The following is a 21166-nucleotide window of genomic DNA, read 5'->3' as shown; positions in this document are numbered from 1 at the left end:
CTGAGCGTTGAGGGCTGGAACACGCTTCCATATCCGACTAATTATCTACCCCGGTACTCATTACAGGCTTCCGGTTTCTGAAAGTTTCTTTCTTTCCGTTTTCTTTTCATTGACTTTGTACTTCAAGTGCAGCGATGGGTTTGTTGATTTCAAGGAGAAATACAGAATTGTGTTGCAGTACAGGTAGGTAGAGGAGCCCAGAAGCAGGAAGTGCTGCAGACTGAGAAAGCAATGAAATACTTTGTTTTTCTTTGGTTTATTCTCCAGTAAAACTGCACGATGAAGACATTGAATGATCCCATGAAGGATCATTTAAAGTTGACCTCGAGACAACTTAATGGGAAACAGTTTATCTATTTTCTCTTGATCTTTCTTTTGCTTTCTAAACATTTAATCACCCCATTTTGATGATCGTCCTGCACTTAGATTGAACTCACTTAAGCCTCAATCCTGTTCGGCGTTTTGATATTCTTTAAGCCCGGAGCAGGGCACGACCCATACATATTAGTATAACTAAATATTATTGTTGCTAATGTTCGTGCCTTCTTAAGTAGGGCTCGAGGGACATTAACTATAATGACAGTAAGGGTTAAAGGCCTCATTGAAATGTGGAACTGGGGTTAATGGCCTACATTACATTCTAAACTCTGGTCAGAGAACTCAGTGAAACACTTCAGGGAGTGCAGGGGAGTTTATAAGGTTTATTGACAAAGTCATGAGTTGGGAATTACAAAACTACTCGCCTATGAAATGGTTTACTTGAGGTACCTGAGGTTTAAGAGGTTTATGACATTTTTTATTAAAAATACCCCTACAAAGATACCTCCAAAATATATTTCTTAAGGTTTTTAAAAAAAGTACTTAACAAACAAACAACAACGAACAATCAGTTCAGACAGAATATATTTTCTGGCAACTGAAACTTGCATGACGAGACTGATGTGTTAAAGACTTTTTATTGGCCATACAAAAAATACATTTTAAAATAAATCCCAATTCAGGCGATTTGAAACTTATTTGTATATTCCATTATTTATAAATATTTAAAACAAGTTTTGTCAATGGGAGCAGAGATACAAAAAACACAAATTGGCTACAATAGCATATGAGTTTAAATATAGTGAATGTACATCTTCTATTTACTCATTTGAACAATTGTTGAAATAGAAAGAATCATTTCCATATAATTTCGTGGAGAATTAGGAACCTCTGCTAGAGATAAGAGATTTGGTCAGTTTTTTATCTGTTCCTTGGTTTGCAAAATAAATCTCTTCTCTGCTGTTAGTTAAAGTACTATCTCCTGTGTGTACCATGTGACTAATAGACAAGTACTGTTTTTGTCAGTCCAATGTCATAGCTATTGATGTACGTTTATTGGGTTTTTACCACGACAAGCGTGGAAAATATCTAGATTTAAACCCTTAATTACTAAGCTAATAATAGCTAAGCTTTTTTACTTGTTTTTGTCACTATAATTATCTAAACAGATGTAAATTTAGTTTCGAAAAGCTGATAAAAATATTGATGAAAATAGTCTTTCCTTGACTCTATGCTCCGCATCTGTATTTTTGCTGATGATACACTCATTTATCTCAAGGTGGTTAGATTTTATGTTTTATTGTGGTTCACTTTGAGTCTGTAATCTCTGAAATGAAAAAGTATTTAGCCTCACCACAAGTAGAACCGTAGAATATGATTGGAATTAAAGTGAAGAACCAATTTTGTTTTTGCTACTCTGGTTCAATGCTCTTATTTTAAGCAGTTTGTAGCAAGTGTCACATATTTTAACACACATAACTCAACAAGCAAATGGGTGTTCAAGCCATTAAAATAATCAAAGATATTTTTGAGAAAACAACTGAAACTGTCCAGCTGCAGCAGCTCGTTGTTCAGAAGCCAAACTCATGTCATCTTCTTCTCTTGTCAGGAATCCATCAGCCTGATTGGCAATTTGGTTAGAAACGCAGAACAGCTGTTGCTATTGAGTTTGGTGATGACAACGTTAGCAAAATTACTTTCTTTGAAACTCTACCAGCTTCTAGATGCAAAACAACGTGTTGCAAATCTGTCACGCCACTTTTCCGTTTCTCCCACTGTTCCTGCGTAACCTGCCAATTGTGTTGGTGTCGAAATGTCAGCAGATGTGGACGTGTTGCTATATTCCCACTTGTATAATTTGACGGCGACCAGTGAGCAGAGATTATTGATTTTTCTGAGAGACAATACAGACGTACTCAGCAGGATGCCGAACATTAGATCAGAAATCTAGCCGTTTTAATATCTACAGTGCAGGAACTCAATCGCTTGCATATTTAAGCTGTGATTTTTAGGAAACAGTCTGAATTCATAACAACCACTCTGGTGTTTGGACAGAAAGGTCATGGTTGTTGTTGACAATCCAGGACTTCCATCTAATGACCTTATTGTGGTGGAATTGATGTCTGGAATATTAAAGAAGTTTACTGTCTCAAACCATTTATTCTGTATATTTAGGTAACTGAAAAGTAGACATAGAAAAGTATTTTTTTAAATAATCAACAATGTTAAAATACACATTTGTTCACTTTTCTGCAATTAATTATTATGCTACATCCCATGAGATCCCAGCAATGACTGAGGATGAGAGGATACAGTCTGCACCAGCAGCTTTCAAAATATATTTTAGTTTCAAAACAAATTAAAGCCGTTACGATTTTGCCAAGAGTCATGTGGTCTGTGAATTCTGACAACACCAGAGTCAAGTACTCGACAATACTACAAATATATCCTCGTTACTACAGTATCACATTTTAATCGCAATATATCACAATATATCGTATCGTTGCCTTTGTATTGTGATAACCATTCTTTCCGATACACAACACTAGTTTAAAATGATCACTGATATTGACATGAACCAAATATAATAGCCCTCCACGATGAAAAGATATCTTGTTCAAGTAAAACAAAACAACTAATTTTAATTCTAAGGAAGAAGAACTATAGGGGATCACACTCCTCGTAAGGTAAGGTCTACTCAGTGGTCCCGGAAAGGATGGACCGCCAGATAGTCAAACCTCTGCATCAGGAATAGGAAAATGTGGTTTCAGTCATGGAAGTGTGGATCAGCTCCATACCCACGGCGGGAACCTTGAGGGGTTTTCTCAACCTGTCTACATTCGTTTAGTGGATCTTAAGAAAGGCTCCCTGGCAGTTGTCGACACAGGGAGTTCTGTGGGTGGCGCTCCGGGACTATGTGGGATCAGATTTCCCGGCTGTCTGTTCCTTTTTCAGCTATGTCAGAGCTTGGTCCAAATAGCCAGTAGCAAGTCATAGCATACGTTTGACTAGCAGTAGGTATTTGTACTTTGTAGTCAATGACCCCATAGCCAAGGTCAAACTTCTCAAACTTCTGCAATTTTTTTTGTCTCTAAATAAACATTTTAGTTGTTAAATATACCGTTACCATGACGAAATGTAATCTCCACGATATGCAACCCTCCTGTTAATTCAATTTCAAGGCTCCTCTGAAAACGTAGTGACAAACAGATGTCAGTTTGTTTGCATTAGCTCAGCCTCCGTTCCCGGCTATAATGTGGTATCATGAAGAAATACTGTAGACCATCTTCTTGAAGATGCTGTTAACTTTGCCTTCTGCAGACATCTGTTTGTGATCTGCATCCAGTGGGTCATGTTTTTGCCCAGAGACCAGCCGGTCATCGAATAAATTCACTTTCCGACCACTTTCTCAAAACTCTAGCAAACATACTGAATTATTCAGAGCAGCCTACTGGGCAGACGTTCAAGTGGCAGATCTTTACATGTCACTCAATGACTCATGGAGAAAAATACAACTGAATACAACTGGATTTTACAACTATACGACACAGTGGCAATGCTTTTTATTGTAAGGGAAACTCTTTGGGTTGACTCACCATCGGACCACCTCATGGCATCATCTAGATGCGGCGGCAGGCCTTTCCAAAGAGCGCTCTCTTTAGGATAGCCCTGGTCCATTCGTCTGAGGTGGTCGTCGTACCGCCAGTAGCGGCTGTCCTTGAAGAAGTAGGTTTTGTCGTTGTGCAGCCAAACAAAAGCGGCATCCACCCCTTCCAAAGGTAATCCAAAGTCACTGATGGGACGTGGGTAACCCTCCTCCACATTATTGTCTTTAAAAACCCAGTACTTTAAACCTGGAGGATAATAGGAAATAACACTAGTGACAAAAACATCACTGAAAAATATGAACACTTCTCAACTCAAAACACTCCCAAAAAACTCACCTTTAAAGAAGACAATTTTATGGTCCCCGGGCCTCTCGTAAACGGCATCCACGCTGTCCAGGTTTGGGGGGAGGCCCCTCCAGAAACGATGGATCTGAGCCGGGCGCAGAGAAACCAGATGCTTTTCTCTGGTTAGACGCCAGAAATACTTCCCTGGAAGAAAAGAGGCATAAAAAACAGTTTCATAATGTACTTCTGTGAACATCCATCAAAGCTTTGTTTAATTCCGCAAAGTTGATTTAGCAGCAACGAGTTCCAAATAAGTATATTTATTTTAAAAAATGGAAAACTGGTGCACTCGCTATTTACCTTTTTATTATGAAGGCGTCTATGATTATTAATCAGACTGTCTTGACAACACAGCCGGGGAACAAATCTCAGACGGAAATGTCTTTCAATTTCTGATTGTAATCCTTTAAAAAGTTCAGGAAAACCAAAAAAACCCCAAAAAAAACAAAAAACAACAATCCTAACAAAAGTTAAATGTAAAAAAAAAATAAAATCAAAAACTGTCTATTTCAGTTTTCTGTCCTCAACTCAACATTACTTCTCGGGTCCCTCTGGGGAAACATCTGTGTTAACAATCTGTCCTGTTTCAATATTGTCATAATCCAATGAGAGAGTTGTGGGATTTTTTTTTTGTCTGGATATTGTTGTTTGATCATCTGTGTCTACTGTCGGCTCACGTTTGTACTTTTCAGCGGCTGCACGGACACAACAATGTGTTGTCACTGTGGGTGTTTGTATCATATGTTCCTCGATTACACCCAACAGAGTTTGTATTGAGCTCAAATTCATCAAAAGCCTTATCAGATCAGAACAGTTGGATAGTATAGTCATAGTCAGGCCTATGAGGGCAGTGAAGGCACCCGTTTTATATCTTCATGAGAAGAAATATGAGAGCAGTGGTCTGTACAAGTGAAATAGGTCAACACTTTTGTCGCTGCTTAATTTAACAATATTTATCTTATGATAAATGTTCATCACGCAGGTATTACGCACAATGGTTAATTTTCCAATTCAACTCAGTAGGGATAATGATCTATCCATCCATCTTTCCATCCATCCATCCATCCATCCATCCATCTATACACAATAACCAGCCATCCATCCATCCATCTACTTACCCACACTATTAGCCATCTATCTACCCACACTGTCCAGCCATCCATAATCCTATCCATCCATCCATCCATCCATCCATCCATCCATCCATCTACCTACCTACCTACACTATCCATCCATCCATCCATCTACCTACCTACACTATCCATCCATACATCCATCTATCTACCTACACTATCTATCCATCCATCCATCCATCTACCTACACTATCCATCCATACATCCATCTATCTATCTATCTACACTATCCACCCATCCATCTATCTACCTAAGATATCCATCTGCCTGTCTATCAATCTGCCTACACTATCTAGCTATCCATCCATTTTTCCATCCATCTATCAATCTACCTACAGTATCCATCCATCCATTCACCTGCATAATCCATACATGAACCATACCTATCCATCTACCCACAGTATCTACCTATCCATCCGTCCATTTACCTACATAATTTATCATCTACCTACAGTATCCATCTATCTATCTATCTATCTATCTATCTATCTATCTATCTATCTATCTATTCATCCATCTACCTACACTTTCTAGCATCCATCTATCCATCTACCCACACTATCCATCCATTCATCCATCCATGCATCTATCAGCCTGATCCTCAATAATGCATGAAAATCTTTCTCAGGCAGAGTTAAAAAAAACCAAGTTTCAACATGTGAATGGTAAAAAACGCGCTAAACTAATGAATATCCAATGATGTGCTGGAGAAACCATCTAAAAATCCACATACAAATCTTCTATTCAATGCAGGAGTTATCACTTCACTTCAGGCCAGACTTCTTGCCCAATGTCTTGACGATTTATCTCCACCACATCCACCTCCAGCATTCTCTGCCCACCTGTCATCCATCCATATCTCAAAAGAAGAAAAAAAAACCCCTGTGCTTCTAGAAATCAGTACCTTTGAAAAAGAAGGCTTCCCCTCGTATCTGCGCCACAGCATCAAAGTTGCTGCTGCATCTGTCCGGGGCATCCAGGGCCAAACTGTGAGGACACAAAGAGGGGAAAAAAACCTGACTTTATAACTTTAATTTGAAGATTTGACATGACATTAAGATAACATGCGAACAGTTTAATACAATTACTTCATTCGATTTGTGCGCACAGAGAGCCATGATTTAATCACACATTCCCACTGAGTGCTTGTGAAAGATTGGTTTTATTCGGCAGCAGTGCAATCACAGCGACATGGCAAGGTTCCTCTAGGGCGTCCATCCACAGGGATAAAAGCTGATTTAAAAAGGTGACGTGGTCGGCATGGTAATGATGAGGCTATTAGACACAGCGCCACCACTGTGAGCTCCTCATGACATCAACAAAGATATCCATTCAACAGCTCCGGTGACACATCACCGCTGCTGCTCAGTGCTCCACCGTCGGCATGATGCAGCTTTGAACTGGAAACACAAGCTATTGTGACGGAGGGAAATTTATTTTTCCACGTTCTTGCGGAAGCTATTTTTAGCTTCGCTTATCTGTCGATTCAAAAGGCTGATTCTTTAGCGTTAAATTCTTGAAAAATCACAAAAGATATGCCAAGGCCTGCCTGTCATGATAAAAAAAAAGTTATGCGCTGCAGCAATTAAAATTGTTTTAAGTTATATAATGTTTGGATAAGTATTCCGATAAACTAACAGATTTTTCATACCTTTTATGTGGCCCCTGCAGTTTAGAAAGAAAGACTTTGGAAGAAAAATGGGATTGAGTAATACCCATTTAGTTTATTGTGAGTATACTTTTTGAATGAGATCATTAATTAGTGCCAGATATCTTATTTCTTTTTGTAAATCAAACGTAATGTTTGTGTTTTGATTGGTCTAAATAAAAACATATTTCTACTTTGTTATTATAGATGTGTGAGGATTTACACGTTTAAAATGCTGCAAATTTTCAGTGAAATGGATTTTGCGGCTCTGAGTAATGGTTAAGAATGCTCCTCCCCATGATGCAACACTAATAGACTTAGGGACCCATTCATTCCTCATGCTATTAGGCTGTTTAATTCTGAGTTTGGGGGCAGGAGTGGAGTGAAAAGATGATTATATTCCATGTTAATCTTTGTATCCTTTTTCTTTGTTAATTTTCTTTGATATATGTCTTTATCTTTAGACTCTGTCATCTTGCACTTTGTTCTTGTTTTTATGAATCTATCGTCTATGTTGCTGTGCGCTGGAAAAACAATTTACCGAAGGAGATTTCCAGAAAGATCAATAAAGTTTATCCATCCATCCATCTAATTGAGCAGGTAAAAGTGATAAAATGATACATAATACAGGTTGACGACCCATGTTCTAAACTAAGCCACAAAATAAGTAGAGAAAATAAAGACACTGCTTCATGAAGCTTACCCCGAGATTTGATTTCAAACCTGACAGCCACAGCAAAAATTTGTTCAAAAGTTTCATCATTCAAATCTGAAAACATAATTCTAAATGAGCTGCTTTTCTTACAAGACAGCTGATCTGTTCTCCGGTAGGTCCAGCAGCACCGGCGGTTCTGCCGTCTGAGACGGCTTCCCTGGCTGTGTCGTGTGTGATACCGAGTCTCGGACGCCTGTGGAACAGAAGGGAAACCACCATTAACTCAAAGAGCTGTCTGTTTTTATCCAATTAAATTTGATTCATGTACATTTATCATTATTTTCAATCAATTAAATCATAGTCAAGAGAGATTGATTTCTGTAATAATGGAAAACTAATTAAAAAAGTACTATTCCAGCTGTCAGTGACACAATTTAACCATAAATAAGCCTTAAATTCATCAATAATCAAAGAGGTTTTGCATTATTATTATTAACGTCACTCTTTTTGCTCAGTATTTATATATATCTATCTATATCTATATCTATATATCTATATATATATATATATATATATATATATATCTATATCTATATATCTATATATATATATACTGTATATATATTATGTAATCACACCAATGTCCATATAAATTCTGTAAAAAGTGTTAAAAAGTATAGCTGTGCGCTTGTGTATCTTGTTATTTATCATCCATTAAATTAACCAAACAATGATATGACAACATCCACCTTCCAAAGTATATTCACCTTTCTATAAATATTGACTTCCTCTCACATTTTTGACAAATCAACTAAAAAAAGATCCACTTCTGGTGTCAAATATCAAACTAATGAGATTATTTTGACTTTTTTCTTGTCCCTATAACTCCAACTATAACTCTGAACTTATAATAATATAACGCATTCTTTTTTCATGGAGGAATAACAGATGTTTTTTGTGGTTCTCTCCTTGTTTCAGGCGTGTTCTCACATTAATTCAAATCCACGGTTGTCTTCTAAAGTCAGGGCTCCGGCTATTCTTCACTGCTCCCTGCCTCCGTGATCATTATTCTCTCTCGGCTGAAAACTCTTGCCGCCGACCAGCAAACAGCCAGATAAGGTCATGTGCTATAAAGAGGTCCAATTAACTCCATCCAGGTATTCATTCATCAATATCTCCGCACCACGATGCTCATCAATTGCCGCTGCTATCAGCCCCGGCTTTGAGCTCCAGTCAGAGAGAAAGGGATGCGAAGGAGAGAGAGAGAGAGAGAGAGAGAGAAAGAACGGCTCGTACCGTAGAGCTGCCACACACGGACTTTGTCTTCATAGGGGAGATCATACTTCAGAGGGTCCCCCACCGGACCCTGGTAGTATGGCCTCATGATGGACTCCATGGCGGAGGTGTGGACCAAACCGATGGCGTGACCAAACTCATGGACGGCCACTGCGAACAGGTCCATCCCGTGAGAGTCTAAAGAAAGGAATAAAAAAAGGGAAACAAAATATGTTATAGCCTATAGTACACATCGGGGTCAGAAGGTTTAGGAATAAAGGAAATATATATTTATATAGCTTTGGATATATCATTCAAAAATAACAGATTTCTTAATCGTTAAACAATAAAATAAAAGCCAAGTTTGCCAAGGACGTTCTACTGAAATCTCCTCCATAATTAACCTCTAATGGGCCCCCCCAGGCCAGGAGTCTGAGACCCCCGTTGTAGTGGGAATGGAATCCAAGGCTTAGTATTTAATGCCGTTTTTCGACCTCTGCGCCAACAGTGATGTTCGCCCTGCAGCATATTCTGGAGCCGTTGAATCATTCATTACTAGTGATGGTCTGATGATGCTTCGTGAAGTAGTGTCATGTTGTTCAGAGGACAGTAGGTGGCGCCATCAGTTAAAAAAATGAGGTGATGCTGCCATCTAGTGGACACTGATGAAGCTTCATGAGGCAGTGTCACTCTTTTCAGGCCATCAGTAATAATTACTCTCTTAAATATTTGTTTAATGTTCAATAACTACACATTTTGTCACATAAAGATTATGTTTTTCAGTTGTTTGTCGTTATCATCAGTCAAGTTTATTTATTTTCTTTGCTAGTTTTGAAAAGCGTGTCATTAGCAGCGATGAGAAGCCATTAAAGTCAGGTGCAACCTTTCTCATTTAAGATGGACGGAATACAAACCAATAAACAAAAGAACCACTTTTATGTTAAACTATGTACAACCATAATGAAGTTCATGGAAATATGTTACAACTTTCCCTTTTATTCTGTTAAGCCTTGTGTTATCTCTGGGTCAAGGTGACCTGAAGGCCTGAAAAGAAACGTGTTTGTTGTATCCCTTGTAATTTCTCTTGGTCAAGGTGACCCGAAGACAGGAAAACAAGCGTGTTTTCGGTATGCCTTGTGTTATCTTTGGGTCACGGTGACCCGAAGACCAGAAAACGAATGTGTTTGTGGTATCACATGTGTTGTCTCTGGGTCAAGGTGATACAAAGGCCTGAAAAAATGTGTTTGTGGTATCCCTTGCGTTGTCGCTGGGTCAAGGTGACCCAAAGGCATGAAAAGAAATGTGTTTTTGGTATCCCTTGTGTTGTATTTGGGTCAAGATGAACAACCTCCACCACTGCATATGTATTTATGGAAGCCAGGGAGGTTTGTTCATCTTGAGAGATAATCAATGAAACAAACACAAACTCAACCAAACATCAAACTTCTCCACATAACACAAGACTTTTGAATTACAAACCGACCTATCTAACTATACAACTATGGCCTTAGACTTGGAGGTGGTGATCATCATTTCCGCCATGGCAGACTACAGGAAGAAGAAGCTACTGATGTTTTTTTTTCTATTTATTCCATAGAAAAAACAGCCTTAAATTATGTTTACCCACGGAAACGGAGAAAAACGCTTCCCCACAGCAATACAACAACATCGCGCTTGATCATCGAGACGTATGTTAGGAAGCCGTGTTTACATGTTTACCCATTCATGAGTCCATATGATGAAAGTCTAACGGCACGAGAGGCAGCATTAGTTGCTGCGAGTTATGTCAGGCGTATGCTGCTCCCAGATAAGTGAGGTAATACCGCTTGAGCCCCTGGGCTGCCAATCACAGACGAGAGTGCGGAAAGGCACCTAAAGAGGCTGCAGGCTATAACCGCGCTTTTCCCAGGATGTTCAACTAAAAAAGAAAAAAGGCAAAGCCCTCCCAAAACTCCTTGTGTTGCTTTGCTAAGCAGGACAAATCCTCGGGTTTGAAGATTAGATTTCCCTCTAAACGTGAGTGCTCTGCTGTGTCAAGTTAAGCTAGCTCAGATTCCTTGGTGGTTATCAGAAAGCTCAACCTTATGTGGGTCTGGACGTCTCGGCGCTCCATCAAAAGACAAAGGACAATGGCAGACATACAGTCAAGCTCACAGAAAGCGGGGGAAAAAAAAAAAAAAATACAGGAAGCGAATGCCAACTCTAATCTGTCAGAGCAGCCGGTGCAGAGACAAAGCAGGATAAAAGCTTCCACTCCACACCGCGACTCAACTCAGCAGCTCACAGATGGAAATATGTAATTTTATTTACCTCGCTCAAGTTAAGGTTGACCAAACATGTGTTCCGCAAAGTCAAAACCCAGATTATTTTTAAGAATGAGGGCCTGAAATTGGAAAGAAGGGAGAGGGAAGGGAGTTTAAATTCCACTCTGGGTCCTTCCAGGGTCGTTGACGGCTACAATGGCTGTAGTAAATCTAAGTTTCTGTACTGCAAGGACAAATCATGACACATTTAATAAAAGGTTTTTCTTAGAGGCACAGTCAAAGAGGTGGTGGAAAAGTTTGTCTTTCCAACCTTATTGGGAGAAACTAGCACCAGAGTTTCTAAACATCCACCAGCAACTTTTCTGTAAGCGTTTTATCTTCATGTTAAAATTGTGATGGTCTGATGAAGCTTCATGAAGCAGTGTCATTATCTTCAGAGTCCACTAGATGGCGGTCTCTGCACTGTTTTCCTTTGTTTTGAACAACTGTTCTCATGTAATCACAATATTTTTTAACTAATAGCGCCAACTACTGACCTCCAAACACAATGACACTGTTTCATGAAGCTTCATCAGCACAAGTTAAGATAATATTTATAACGCTAACATCTTTTTAAGCATTTTAAGAAATTCAACCTTGTCCACCTAAAATTCCAACTTCCCTCATTTTCTACTCACCCTCATGTCAACTAAGGGTTGGGATTATTTTCAGAATAATCTGTTCTTTTTTCAAATTATAGGCAAAAAAATTCATTTTAATTTAGCGACTGTTGTTCTTTGTCTTCATCTTTGGCCAAAATCACAGCCTCAAGAACATCTCATAGTATCTCAAATGTAAAGTCCATCTTGGCATTGGAAATTGTTCCTAAAAAACTATAATAAGTCTATATTTTAACTTTGTTTACAGCGGAAGATCCCAGTTTCTAGACCCTCCAGTGTCATTGCAATTGCGTTAGATTTAAACTGATAACCAAAACCTTCTTAAAATAAAGGCCCGTTTAAAATATTTCTTTTTTCGGTTCACTTCCTAATGTCAAGGCATTAATACAAGATGGACGTTACAGACGAGCAGTATGGAGGTATTTTGAGGTTTTTAAGTTTGTCTTCTTGGACCAAAATGAAGTTGACGACAACTGAGCACCAGATGCTACAATAGAAGGGACATACACTTTTCCTTACTCTGAAAATAATCCCAACCCTTAGTCAACATGAGGGTGAAAAGAAAATGAGAGAAAATTTCGGGGCTAACTATCACTTTAATTGTATCGGTTCTTCCCTGTTGTCTTGTTATCTCCATCTCCATGCATATGAAATATTGAGTGTTTTTGATCCGTCACCGTTGCCAATTCATGTAATCGTGAAATATTTTTTAAAAAGGAAATATCAAAGCCAGTTCCTCTCCTCAGCATAATATGCATCTAGGCTTCATCTAAGGCGACCGGTTAAAAAACCGGAGCTCTTCTCCGTGTGTTGAAATTGTGCTCTTGAACATTTCGCCGCTTAATTATACTTGATTTGTTTCAGGGTGCTCGACTGAATATAGAAGATCAGAATCCACCGGCGCATGATGACACAGCCATTGCAGCTGCACCGCCTTTATCAGTTCAAACACCGGGTAATTATATTAAAACAAAAAAAAAGGACAAACCCTCGACCCCGTTTTCCACTGGAAAAACAAAAGTCAGGAGGAGCCGAGTTTAAATGAGAAGAAAAACATGCATTGAGGAACGCAGTCAAGCCAACAAAACTATACAAAATGAATGGTAAAATAAAAAAGCACGATGAAGTATTCATCGGTTTATTGAACTCCATCTAAGCTTTGAAAAATTGCCAACGGCTGTAATGAAAAGTATTTTCAAGTATGTCAATACCATTTTCTTTTAAAACCCCAAAAAAGTATGAATTAATTTCGCAAACAATGTTTCTATAGTATTTTGCGTTTATCAGCCAGCGATTCTGACCTTGTAGGAGGAAGAGAGGGGAGCGCGAGTTATTGTCATGTCAAAAATTAATTGAGTGGAAGGGTAATCTGCCTCACCCATTTTTTGTGAATATATTGTGTGCTAAATTATGCAGGGGCACAGCGCTATAAAGAAAAAAAAGAAAAAAAGATCTTTTAAGCTACTTAGCTGGAAGCCTTCTTGACTGGAAGGCTGCAGTGTGAGGAGCAAAGAGATGGTTTTGTCTGATCACCTTCTATTAAATCAAAGCTTCTGTATCAAGCAGCGCCGCACAGAAATGAAAAACGCTGCCATGGTGTCGCTAAGTATGAAGGCTATTAAAATTTCATATCCAGCACATTGCTGTTTAACCAACGTCTTCAGCTAATTCAAGATCAAGCCATGGGGAGCAGCAATCTTTGCAAAGAAGCCTAGGAACGTTATCTTTACTCTTAGCCAGGAATATGATTTCATAAAGAGACGATTCGTACAGCTTGTTTGAGTTCGACTTGAATGAATATAACCTCTAAAACAGCATCATACCGCCTTCAGTTCTTGCAAATGTATTCACCCCCATTGGATTTTTACCTATTCTGTGATATTACAGCATTAAGATCAATTTAAAAAAAAAATCTGGATTTGATGTGATGGATCAGAAAACAGAAGTCTAAGTTGGTGAAGTGAAATGAGAAATACATCTAAATTAAACTATTAAAAAAAGAAAAAAAAGAAATGGCAAGTACATATGTACTCACCCCCTTTTATTATGAAGCCGATAAAAAGCTCTGGTGCAACCAATTACCTCCAGAAGACACAGAGACTGGAGCTTCTGCACATAGGACGACAATAAGCCGCACACTCCATAGAGCTGGACTTTAAGGCACAGTCGCCAGAAGAAGGCCATTACTTTCAGAAAAAAACAGAATGGAACATTTTGAGTTTGCTTAAAGAAACTTCCAGAATGCATGGGGGAAGGTGCTCTGGTCTGATGAGACTAAAATGGAACTTTTCGGTCAACAAAGAAAACGCCATGTCAACACATCACATCACCTGAAGAACACACCCACAGTGAAACATGGTGGTCGCAGCATCATGCCATGGGGTATGTTTTTCAGCAGGCAGGACTGGGAAACTGGTCAGAGTTGAGGGAAATGTGCTAAATAGTGAACTATACTTGAGCAAAACCTGTACACCACTGTGCGTGATTTGAGGTGGGGACGGATGTTCACCTTCCAGGAGGACAATGAAGCCAAACAAACTGGTAGAACAACACTTGAGCCAGGACCTCAATCCAATAGAAAATCTGTGGTCAGACTAAAAGATTGTTGGTCACAGGCGCAGACCATCCATCTTGAAGGAGCTGGAGCGATGGATGTAGCAAGCTCACAGAGACTTATCCAAAGTACCTTTTAGCCTTTTAGATGCGATTGTCTCATCAAAAAGCAAAGGTGCTTCTACAAAGTATTGACTTTTGGGGGTGAATAGTTATGAACTATGACTTTTTCTGTTATTTTGTAATATTTGTTAAAGGGGGGGTGAATACTTTTGCAAGGCACTGCAAATTATATTCCCTAAAGAGCAGACAGATCTGGTCACTATTATCAAGAGGCAGCTCATTTTCAATCTTAGATATCTTGTTTGATCACTTAAATACAATTTGGTTTAAATTATTGTTAATGTGAAATTGTTTGATTGCAGTTGAAATTATTTCTGAATACAGTTGAAAATAGTTTGATTTCAGTTGAAATTTTTTTGATTTAAGTTGAAAATGATTTGATTAAAAGTAAAAATAGTTTGATTACAGTTGATAATTGTGTGATTGCATTGAAAAAGACCATGTGATACAGTTGAAAATGCTCTGATTACAGTTGAAAATAGTTTGATAACAGTTGAAAATAGTTTGATTAAGAGTAAAAATATTTGGATTACAGTTGAAAATAGTTTAATTACAGTTAAGGGTTGTTAGATTATAGTTGAGAATTGTTTAATCACGTTTGAAACAAATCTAATTACAGTAGAAAATTGTTTTATCTGCTTAAAATACTTTGATTACAAGCAGTTTTCATTGGGAGGTTCATGATGAAACGATTCCCACTGCAGCTTTATCTGGATATTAAAAAGAACCAAATATCAAAGTCAATAACACCGTAAGGGTCTTATATGGACCAAACAGCCCCAGTTCAGTAGCTCAGTGTGCCCCAGAACTTATCACACAGGGCACCCCAAAGTATTTTTCTGATGTAATAGTAACCACAACTCAAGAAAGTTCTAAGAAGAAAAGAAAACCAAAGTATTTTCAAGCATTTCTATGGTTACGAAATCCACTTAGTCAGCAACTTAAAGTGACAATTACCTGAGCCTCGTCTACTAATTCCCTGGTTTAACAAAATCAAGAATAATAACACTCAAACATAATCACTATAAAATGAGGTAAATCAACTTTTTCAAATTGTATTTTAGTAACTCAGCAAGACAGCGGTCCTCAAAAACATATATTCAGCAACAGCTCTGCGTCAACAGAGTCATAATGACTAATTATCGTTTGTCACCGCAGACGTCGAGGCAATTATTGCGTCCGTGTATTGTTTTTGCTACTAGCCTTCTGGAAAAACTCCCCACTGAGATATTCAGATCTCTGCTCAGCTGCACCTAGCGCCTGCTCTTTTATTCAAAGTTCAGACAAATGAAATATTAATTATAGTTGCTGGCACATGAAGAAAGAGCGGAGACAAAACTTGGAACAGGAATACATCACTGTTCCAATGTTTAGAAAAAAAAAAAAAAAAGGCTCTCTGGGAATAGACGGGTTTATGACAGTGCCACCATGAAGCTTCTTTGTCCGAAGGTTATCGAGTTTGTTCGTAAGTGACATTGAAAGACATCAATTTCCTGTCGTCTATCAAGCTTTTTCAAACATTCCTCGCCCACATAGACCTCCATCTTCTGCACTGGACTCATGGGAAGTGTCAGTTGTGGTGGGAAACCTCATGGCACTTAACCACCTTTTGCAACCCCAGTATTGAGGGGCCCCAAAAAAAACCTTGGGGACCATTAGTGTAAGGTAAGGTAAGGTAAGGTAGAACTTTATTGATCCCTCAGGAGGTCTCTTCGTGTCTCCTTCGTGTCTCCTTTGTGGCCCCTACCAATGATTTTCATCCACTTTAAAAGCTTCATCTCTTTCAAGATGTAAAGTTTTTTTTTAATAATAATTGGCTACAGTGTGAACACACAATACATCTGAAATATTGAGCGGAAATATTAAACAATCACGTCCAACTGAAGAGTTTCTCTAATTAGGAAAGTTGGCAAAGAAAAGAGGTAGAAAAAGAGGTGAAAAAAACGTTTATTCTTGTTACAAATTATTGACTTTTTCTAAAAAAAAAATAGATCGAGAGAACAACTGGTAATTAAGCCGATAAAAGGTTGCCACAACTTTTTTTTTGCTTCTACTGAAAGTAAATCTAAGAAGTACCTCAGAAAAACCAAGTCAGCACTTTTTGAATGTCAAAAAAAAAAGGGGAATGATTCCCTACCTGGCGCTCTGAAAGTCCACGCCTCATCGTCATCGAAGTGGGTGTCGCCGGCGGTGAACCTCTCCCCGGGGAAGAAGGCGTGCGCCACCGTGCCCCCCGGCCCGTCGAAGGGGTACCCGTCGTCGTGGTCGGCCTTGGTGAAGTCGATCTGGATGTCGGCGTCGCTGCCGGCCACCTCGTGGAAGTTCAGAGGCGCGATGTCGCTCCAGACCTTCAAGGCGTAGTACATCAGGGCTCGGACGGTGTCCCTGCCCAGCAAGGCGGAATCTTTGGGGAACGTCCTCACTCTGAGAGAAGAAACCGAAGAGGAGAGTATTGATTAGTTATAATGATGGAAAATTACTCAGCTAGTGTGTTATCAAATTTGCTCAACCGCAGGTAAGAAAGTTATTAATTTGTATTTATATAGCGCTTTTCCAGACCAGGGTCACAAAGCGCTACAACAATCAAAACAATACTCAATAAAATATAAAAATTTAAAAGGTCAAGATGGCACCGAGAAACAACACAGGAGTTCCAGAAAATCAAGGAAAAGCGTGCAAGAATAAAAAATGTCTTCAGATGTTTCTTGAAGGAGTCAGTAGATCATCAAACACAGAGGGAGAGGAAGATCGTTCCAAAGCTTAGGAGCAAAAGCCTGGAAGGATTTTTCTCCTCTGGTCCTGAACCATGTGCGAGGAACCATCAGTAGATTCTGATCCACAGACCTCAGAGCCCGAGCTGGGGTGTAAGTCAGGATCAGATCAGTGATGTAAGGAGGAGTCTGACCATGAATAGATCTGAAAGTAAGAACCAGAATTTTAAAGTTGATCCTGAAAGAAACTGGAAGCCAGTGAAGAGTTTTAATGAATCGGAGAAATGTGAGTTCTTCTACTAGAGCGGGTCAGAATTCTCGCTGCAGAGTTCAACTCCAGCAATGTTCATTGCATGTGTTTTAAAGCACTGCTCAGTTTGAGTTCAGAATTGATGTGTAGAAATTTTGCACAAACTCAGATAAGCCACTGTGAAAAGAACTAAACTTGGTATGGTTCATTTAAAACCTTTCATTCTAGTTTATGTTCTTCCGTTTGTGAACTTTGTTCCTATTTCTCAGATAATCAATGACATTCGATGAAGTACAAAGTAAGTAAGTAAGTAAGTAAGTAAGTAAGTAAGTAAGTAAGTAAGTAATATTTATTTATATAGCGCTTTTCCAGACCAGGGTCACAAAGCGCTTTAACAATCAAAACAATACTCAATAAAGTATATACTTTAAAGATCAAGATAATACTGAGAACAACACAGGAGTTCCAGAAAATCAAGGAAAAGCCTGAACAAATAGAAACGTCTTAAGATGTTTCTTAAAGGAGTCAGTAGATCCATCAAGTGCAAAGAGAGAGGAAGATCGTTCCAAAGCTTAGGAGCAACAGCCTGAAAAGATTTCTCTCCTCTGGTCCTGAACCGTGTGGGAGGAACCATCAGTAGATTCTGATCCACAGACCTCAGAGCCTTAGCTGGGGTGTAAGTCAGGATCAGATCAGTGATGTAAGGAGGAGCCTGACCATGAATAGATCTGAAAGTAAGAACCAGAATTTTAAAGTTGATCCTGAAAGAAACTGGAAGCCAGTGAAGAGTTTTAATGAATCGGAGAAATGTGAGTTCTTCTACTAGAGCGGGTCAGAATTCTCGCTGCAGAGTTCAACTCCAGCAATGTTCATTGCATGTGTTTTAAAGCACTGCTCAGTTTGAGTTCAGAATTGATGTGTAGAAATTTTGCACAAACTCAGATAAGCCACTGTGAAAAGAACTAAACTTGGTATGGTTCATTTAAAACCTTTCATTCTAGTTTATGTTCTTCCGTTTGTGAACTTTGTTCCTATTTCTCAGATAATCAATGACATTCGATGAAGTACAAAGTAAGTAAGTAAGTAAGTAAGTAAGTAAGTAAGTAAGTAATATTTATTTATATAGCGCTTTTCCAGACCAGGGTCACAAAGCGCTTTAACAATCAAAACAATACTCAATAAAGTATATACTTTAAAGATCAAGATAATACTGAGAACAACACAGGAGTTCCAGAAAATCAAGGAAAAGCCTGAACAAATAGAAACGTCTTAAGATGTTTCTTAAAGGAGTCAGTAGATCCATCAAGTGCAAAGAGAGAGGAAGATCGTTCCAAAGCTTAGGAGCAACAGCCTGAAAAGATTTCTCTCCTCTGGTCCTGAACCGTGTGGGAGGAACCATCAGTAGATTCTGATCCACAGACCTCAGAGCCTTAGCTGGGGTGTAAGGCTGGATCAGATCAGTGATGTAAGGAGGAGCCTGACCATGAATAGATCTGAAAGTAAGAACCAGAATTTTAAAGTTGATCCTGAAAGAAACTGGAAGCCAGTGAAGAGTTCTGAATCAACTCCAGCAATGTTCATTGCTTGTGTTTTAAAGCACTGCTTAGTTTGAGTTCGGAATTGATGTGTAGAAATGTTGCAACGGGACACAAACTTAGATATGCCACTGGGGAAAAAAAACTAACCTTGGTATGATTCATTTAAAACCTTTAATCCTAGTTTATGTTTTTTCCTTTGTGAACTCTGTTCTTATTTGTAAGATAATCAATGACAAACGATGGAGTATAAAGATGCAACCAAAACAGTTCAGAGCAAAATTGGACGTTCCATGAGAAGGTTCCGTAATAAACTCTCTTATGAGTAAAATTGGTGGGATTTTAAACCAAATTTGATTTCAGTTTTAGGTCTGACACATTCTTTATTTAGGAGATAAAACATGCTTTTAGAAGTCACAAATGCTGTCAGACCACACACACACAAGGCACTCCTCTCTTTTCTGTAGTTATTTACGCTCTTTGAGTTTCGGAGAATCATCGTGGTATGTTCGGGATGTATATTGATTGTAATTTTGTTCACCCAGACCAGACTAGAGGTGAAGGTCACCGTTTGTGCGCACACTTGTCAACACAATGATGGAAAACCTCGGACCTGCCGTCTATGCAACAGCAGAGGGCACAGGAAAATCTGTGATGTGTGTAATTCTATGATTCCATGTCTATAAAAAGCTTCCTGTCAAGCTTAGTGACGGCTAAACAACATACGCATCAAGTCACCGCAGCCCACACAGAAGAGTCGGACTAAAACCCACCGCCAGGTAAGTAAGGTAGATCTAAGAACATAATGATAGTCGATCCATTTATCTCACATCATACTTTACTGTGCTACACTAAAAAGAAACTAATATTAAATACATTTCTGCTATTGGAATATTTCATGTCAACATGCTTGCTTTGGTCAGCTTCACTAAATAAATAAGTCCATAAACTAGCAAAAATAAATGAAACAAAAACTCTAAATTGGACCATCTCATGCTGCAGAGAAACCAGTCCAGAGGTATCGCTGATTCAGCGTTTTGTGGGGAGATGTATTTTGAGGCACTTAACATTTATCTTTGCCAGCCACACTCTTAAGGTCTGCTGTTCTTTTCTGAAGGTTGGTCCGCGAAAATAATCTCGACATCAAAAAGGTCTGCGGTGCCAGAAAGGTTGGGGACCCCAGCTCTTAGCGATGTTTATATATATAATCTATTGAAATGGCTGCTTTCATGACCGCAGACGGACAAGAGAAAATAACTCCAGCTGCTCTTTGACAGAGCAGAACAACTCCAGAAGAAGACATTGACAGACATTACAAGAAAGCCTTGGAATGGAAAGCAATCTATGTGATCATGGAATGTCTGAAGCTGTACAAGGTCAACAAGACTCCAAGGACCTCATTGCAAACATACGGCAATGGAACAATATCAAGGAGATACTCTCCCCAGTTCTGGTCTGCATAGACTTAAATCCCTCAGCCAAATAGTCTACAAGACTGGCTACAGCTACTGACTCAGACTCAACATCACCTGGTATAATAAGCAGGCCAAAGGAGGGAATTCAGGCCATCTATGTTAAGAGTCAGAATTCACTTAACATGCATGTGGGGCTCCATACTTAGTCCAGTATTCAGAGGAGATATATAGATGAAGTGCATATTAAAAATCTTAAGACAATGGAAGCTGATGGTGTTTCTGAAATGTTTCGGTTGCATCTTTATACTCCAGACTGATCCTACCAATGGCAAGAGTGCGCTGTACTGAAGGACTTCTCAAAGGTATCCAACATGGCGGCACAGGAACAGGCCTTGAGCAACGGAGAACCCGAGGCCAAGATCTTCCACACCGGACCAAGAACCCAGGTGCAGATTGTACAAAAAGGGCCATGAAATATCCCAGAAGCTAACAGCAGGGTTTATGATGACTGGCAGGAAAAGCATACATGGAATGCCAGAACCAATTAGCTGCTATAGTACACAACAGATTCTGTGGGAAATACACACTAGAGACCTGACATACCTACAATGTGGAGAATTAGTGAGTAAAGATGGAGAATTAGTGAGTAAAGATGATGGAGAATTAGTGAGTA

At 39.0% G+C, this 21166-nt stretch overlaps 1 protein-coding gene across 1 annotated transcript in view; it reads right to left on the bottom strand.

Moving 5' to 3' along the window:
* LOC148079508 (matrix metalloproteinase-17-like) overlaps positions 1–21166 on the bottom strand; it is a 97401-nt gene that overhangs the window by 7516 nt on the left and 68719 nt on the right. Inside the window, exons 4-9 of the mRNA XM_087791098.1 lie at positions 16720–17006; positions 9005–9181; positions 7859–7961; positions 6310–6392; positions 4263–4415; positions 3915–4172 (exon numbers count right to left, since the gene is read on the bottom strand). Of these exons, the coding sequence (XP_087647224.1) occupies positions 3915–4172; positions 4263–4415; positions 6310–6392; positions 7859–7961; positions 9005–9181; positions 16720–17006 (1061 nt within the window). The remainder of the gene's footprint in view (positions 1–3914; positions 4173–4262; positions 4416–6309; positions 6393–7858; positions 7962–9004; positions 9182–16719; positions 17007–21166) is intronic.

This window comes from Callionymus lyra, chromosome 5, assembly GCF_982586985.1.
Source record: "Callionymus lyra chromosome 5, fCalLyr1.hap1.1, whole genome shotgun sequence".
In the NCBI taxonomy this organism is placed as follows: domain Eukaryota; kingdom Metazoa; phylum Chordata; class Actinopteri; order Syngnathiformes; family Callionymidae; genus Callionymus; species Callionymus lyra.
Note: the sequence above shows the minus strand (reverse complement) of the source record. Positions and strands in the feature narration are given on the sequence as shown.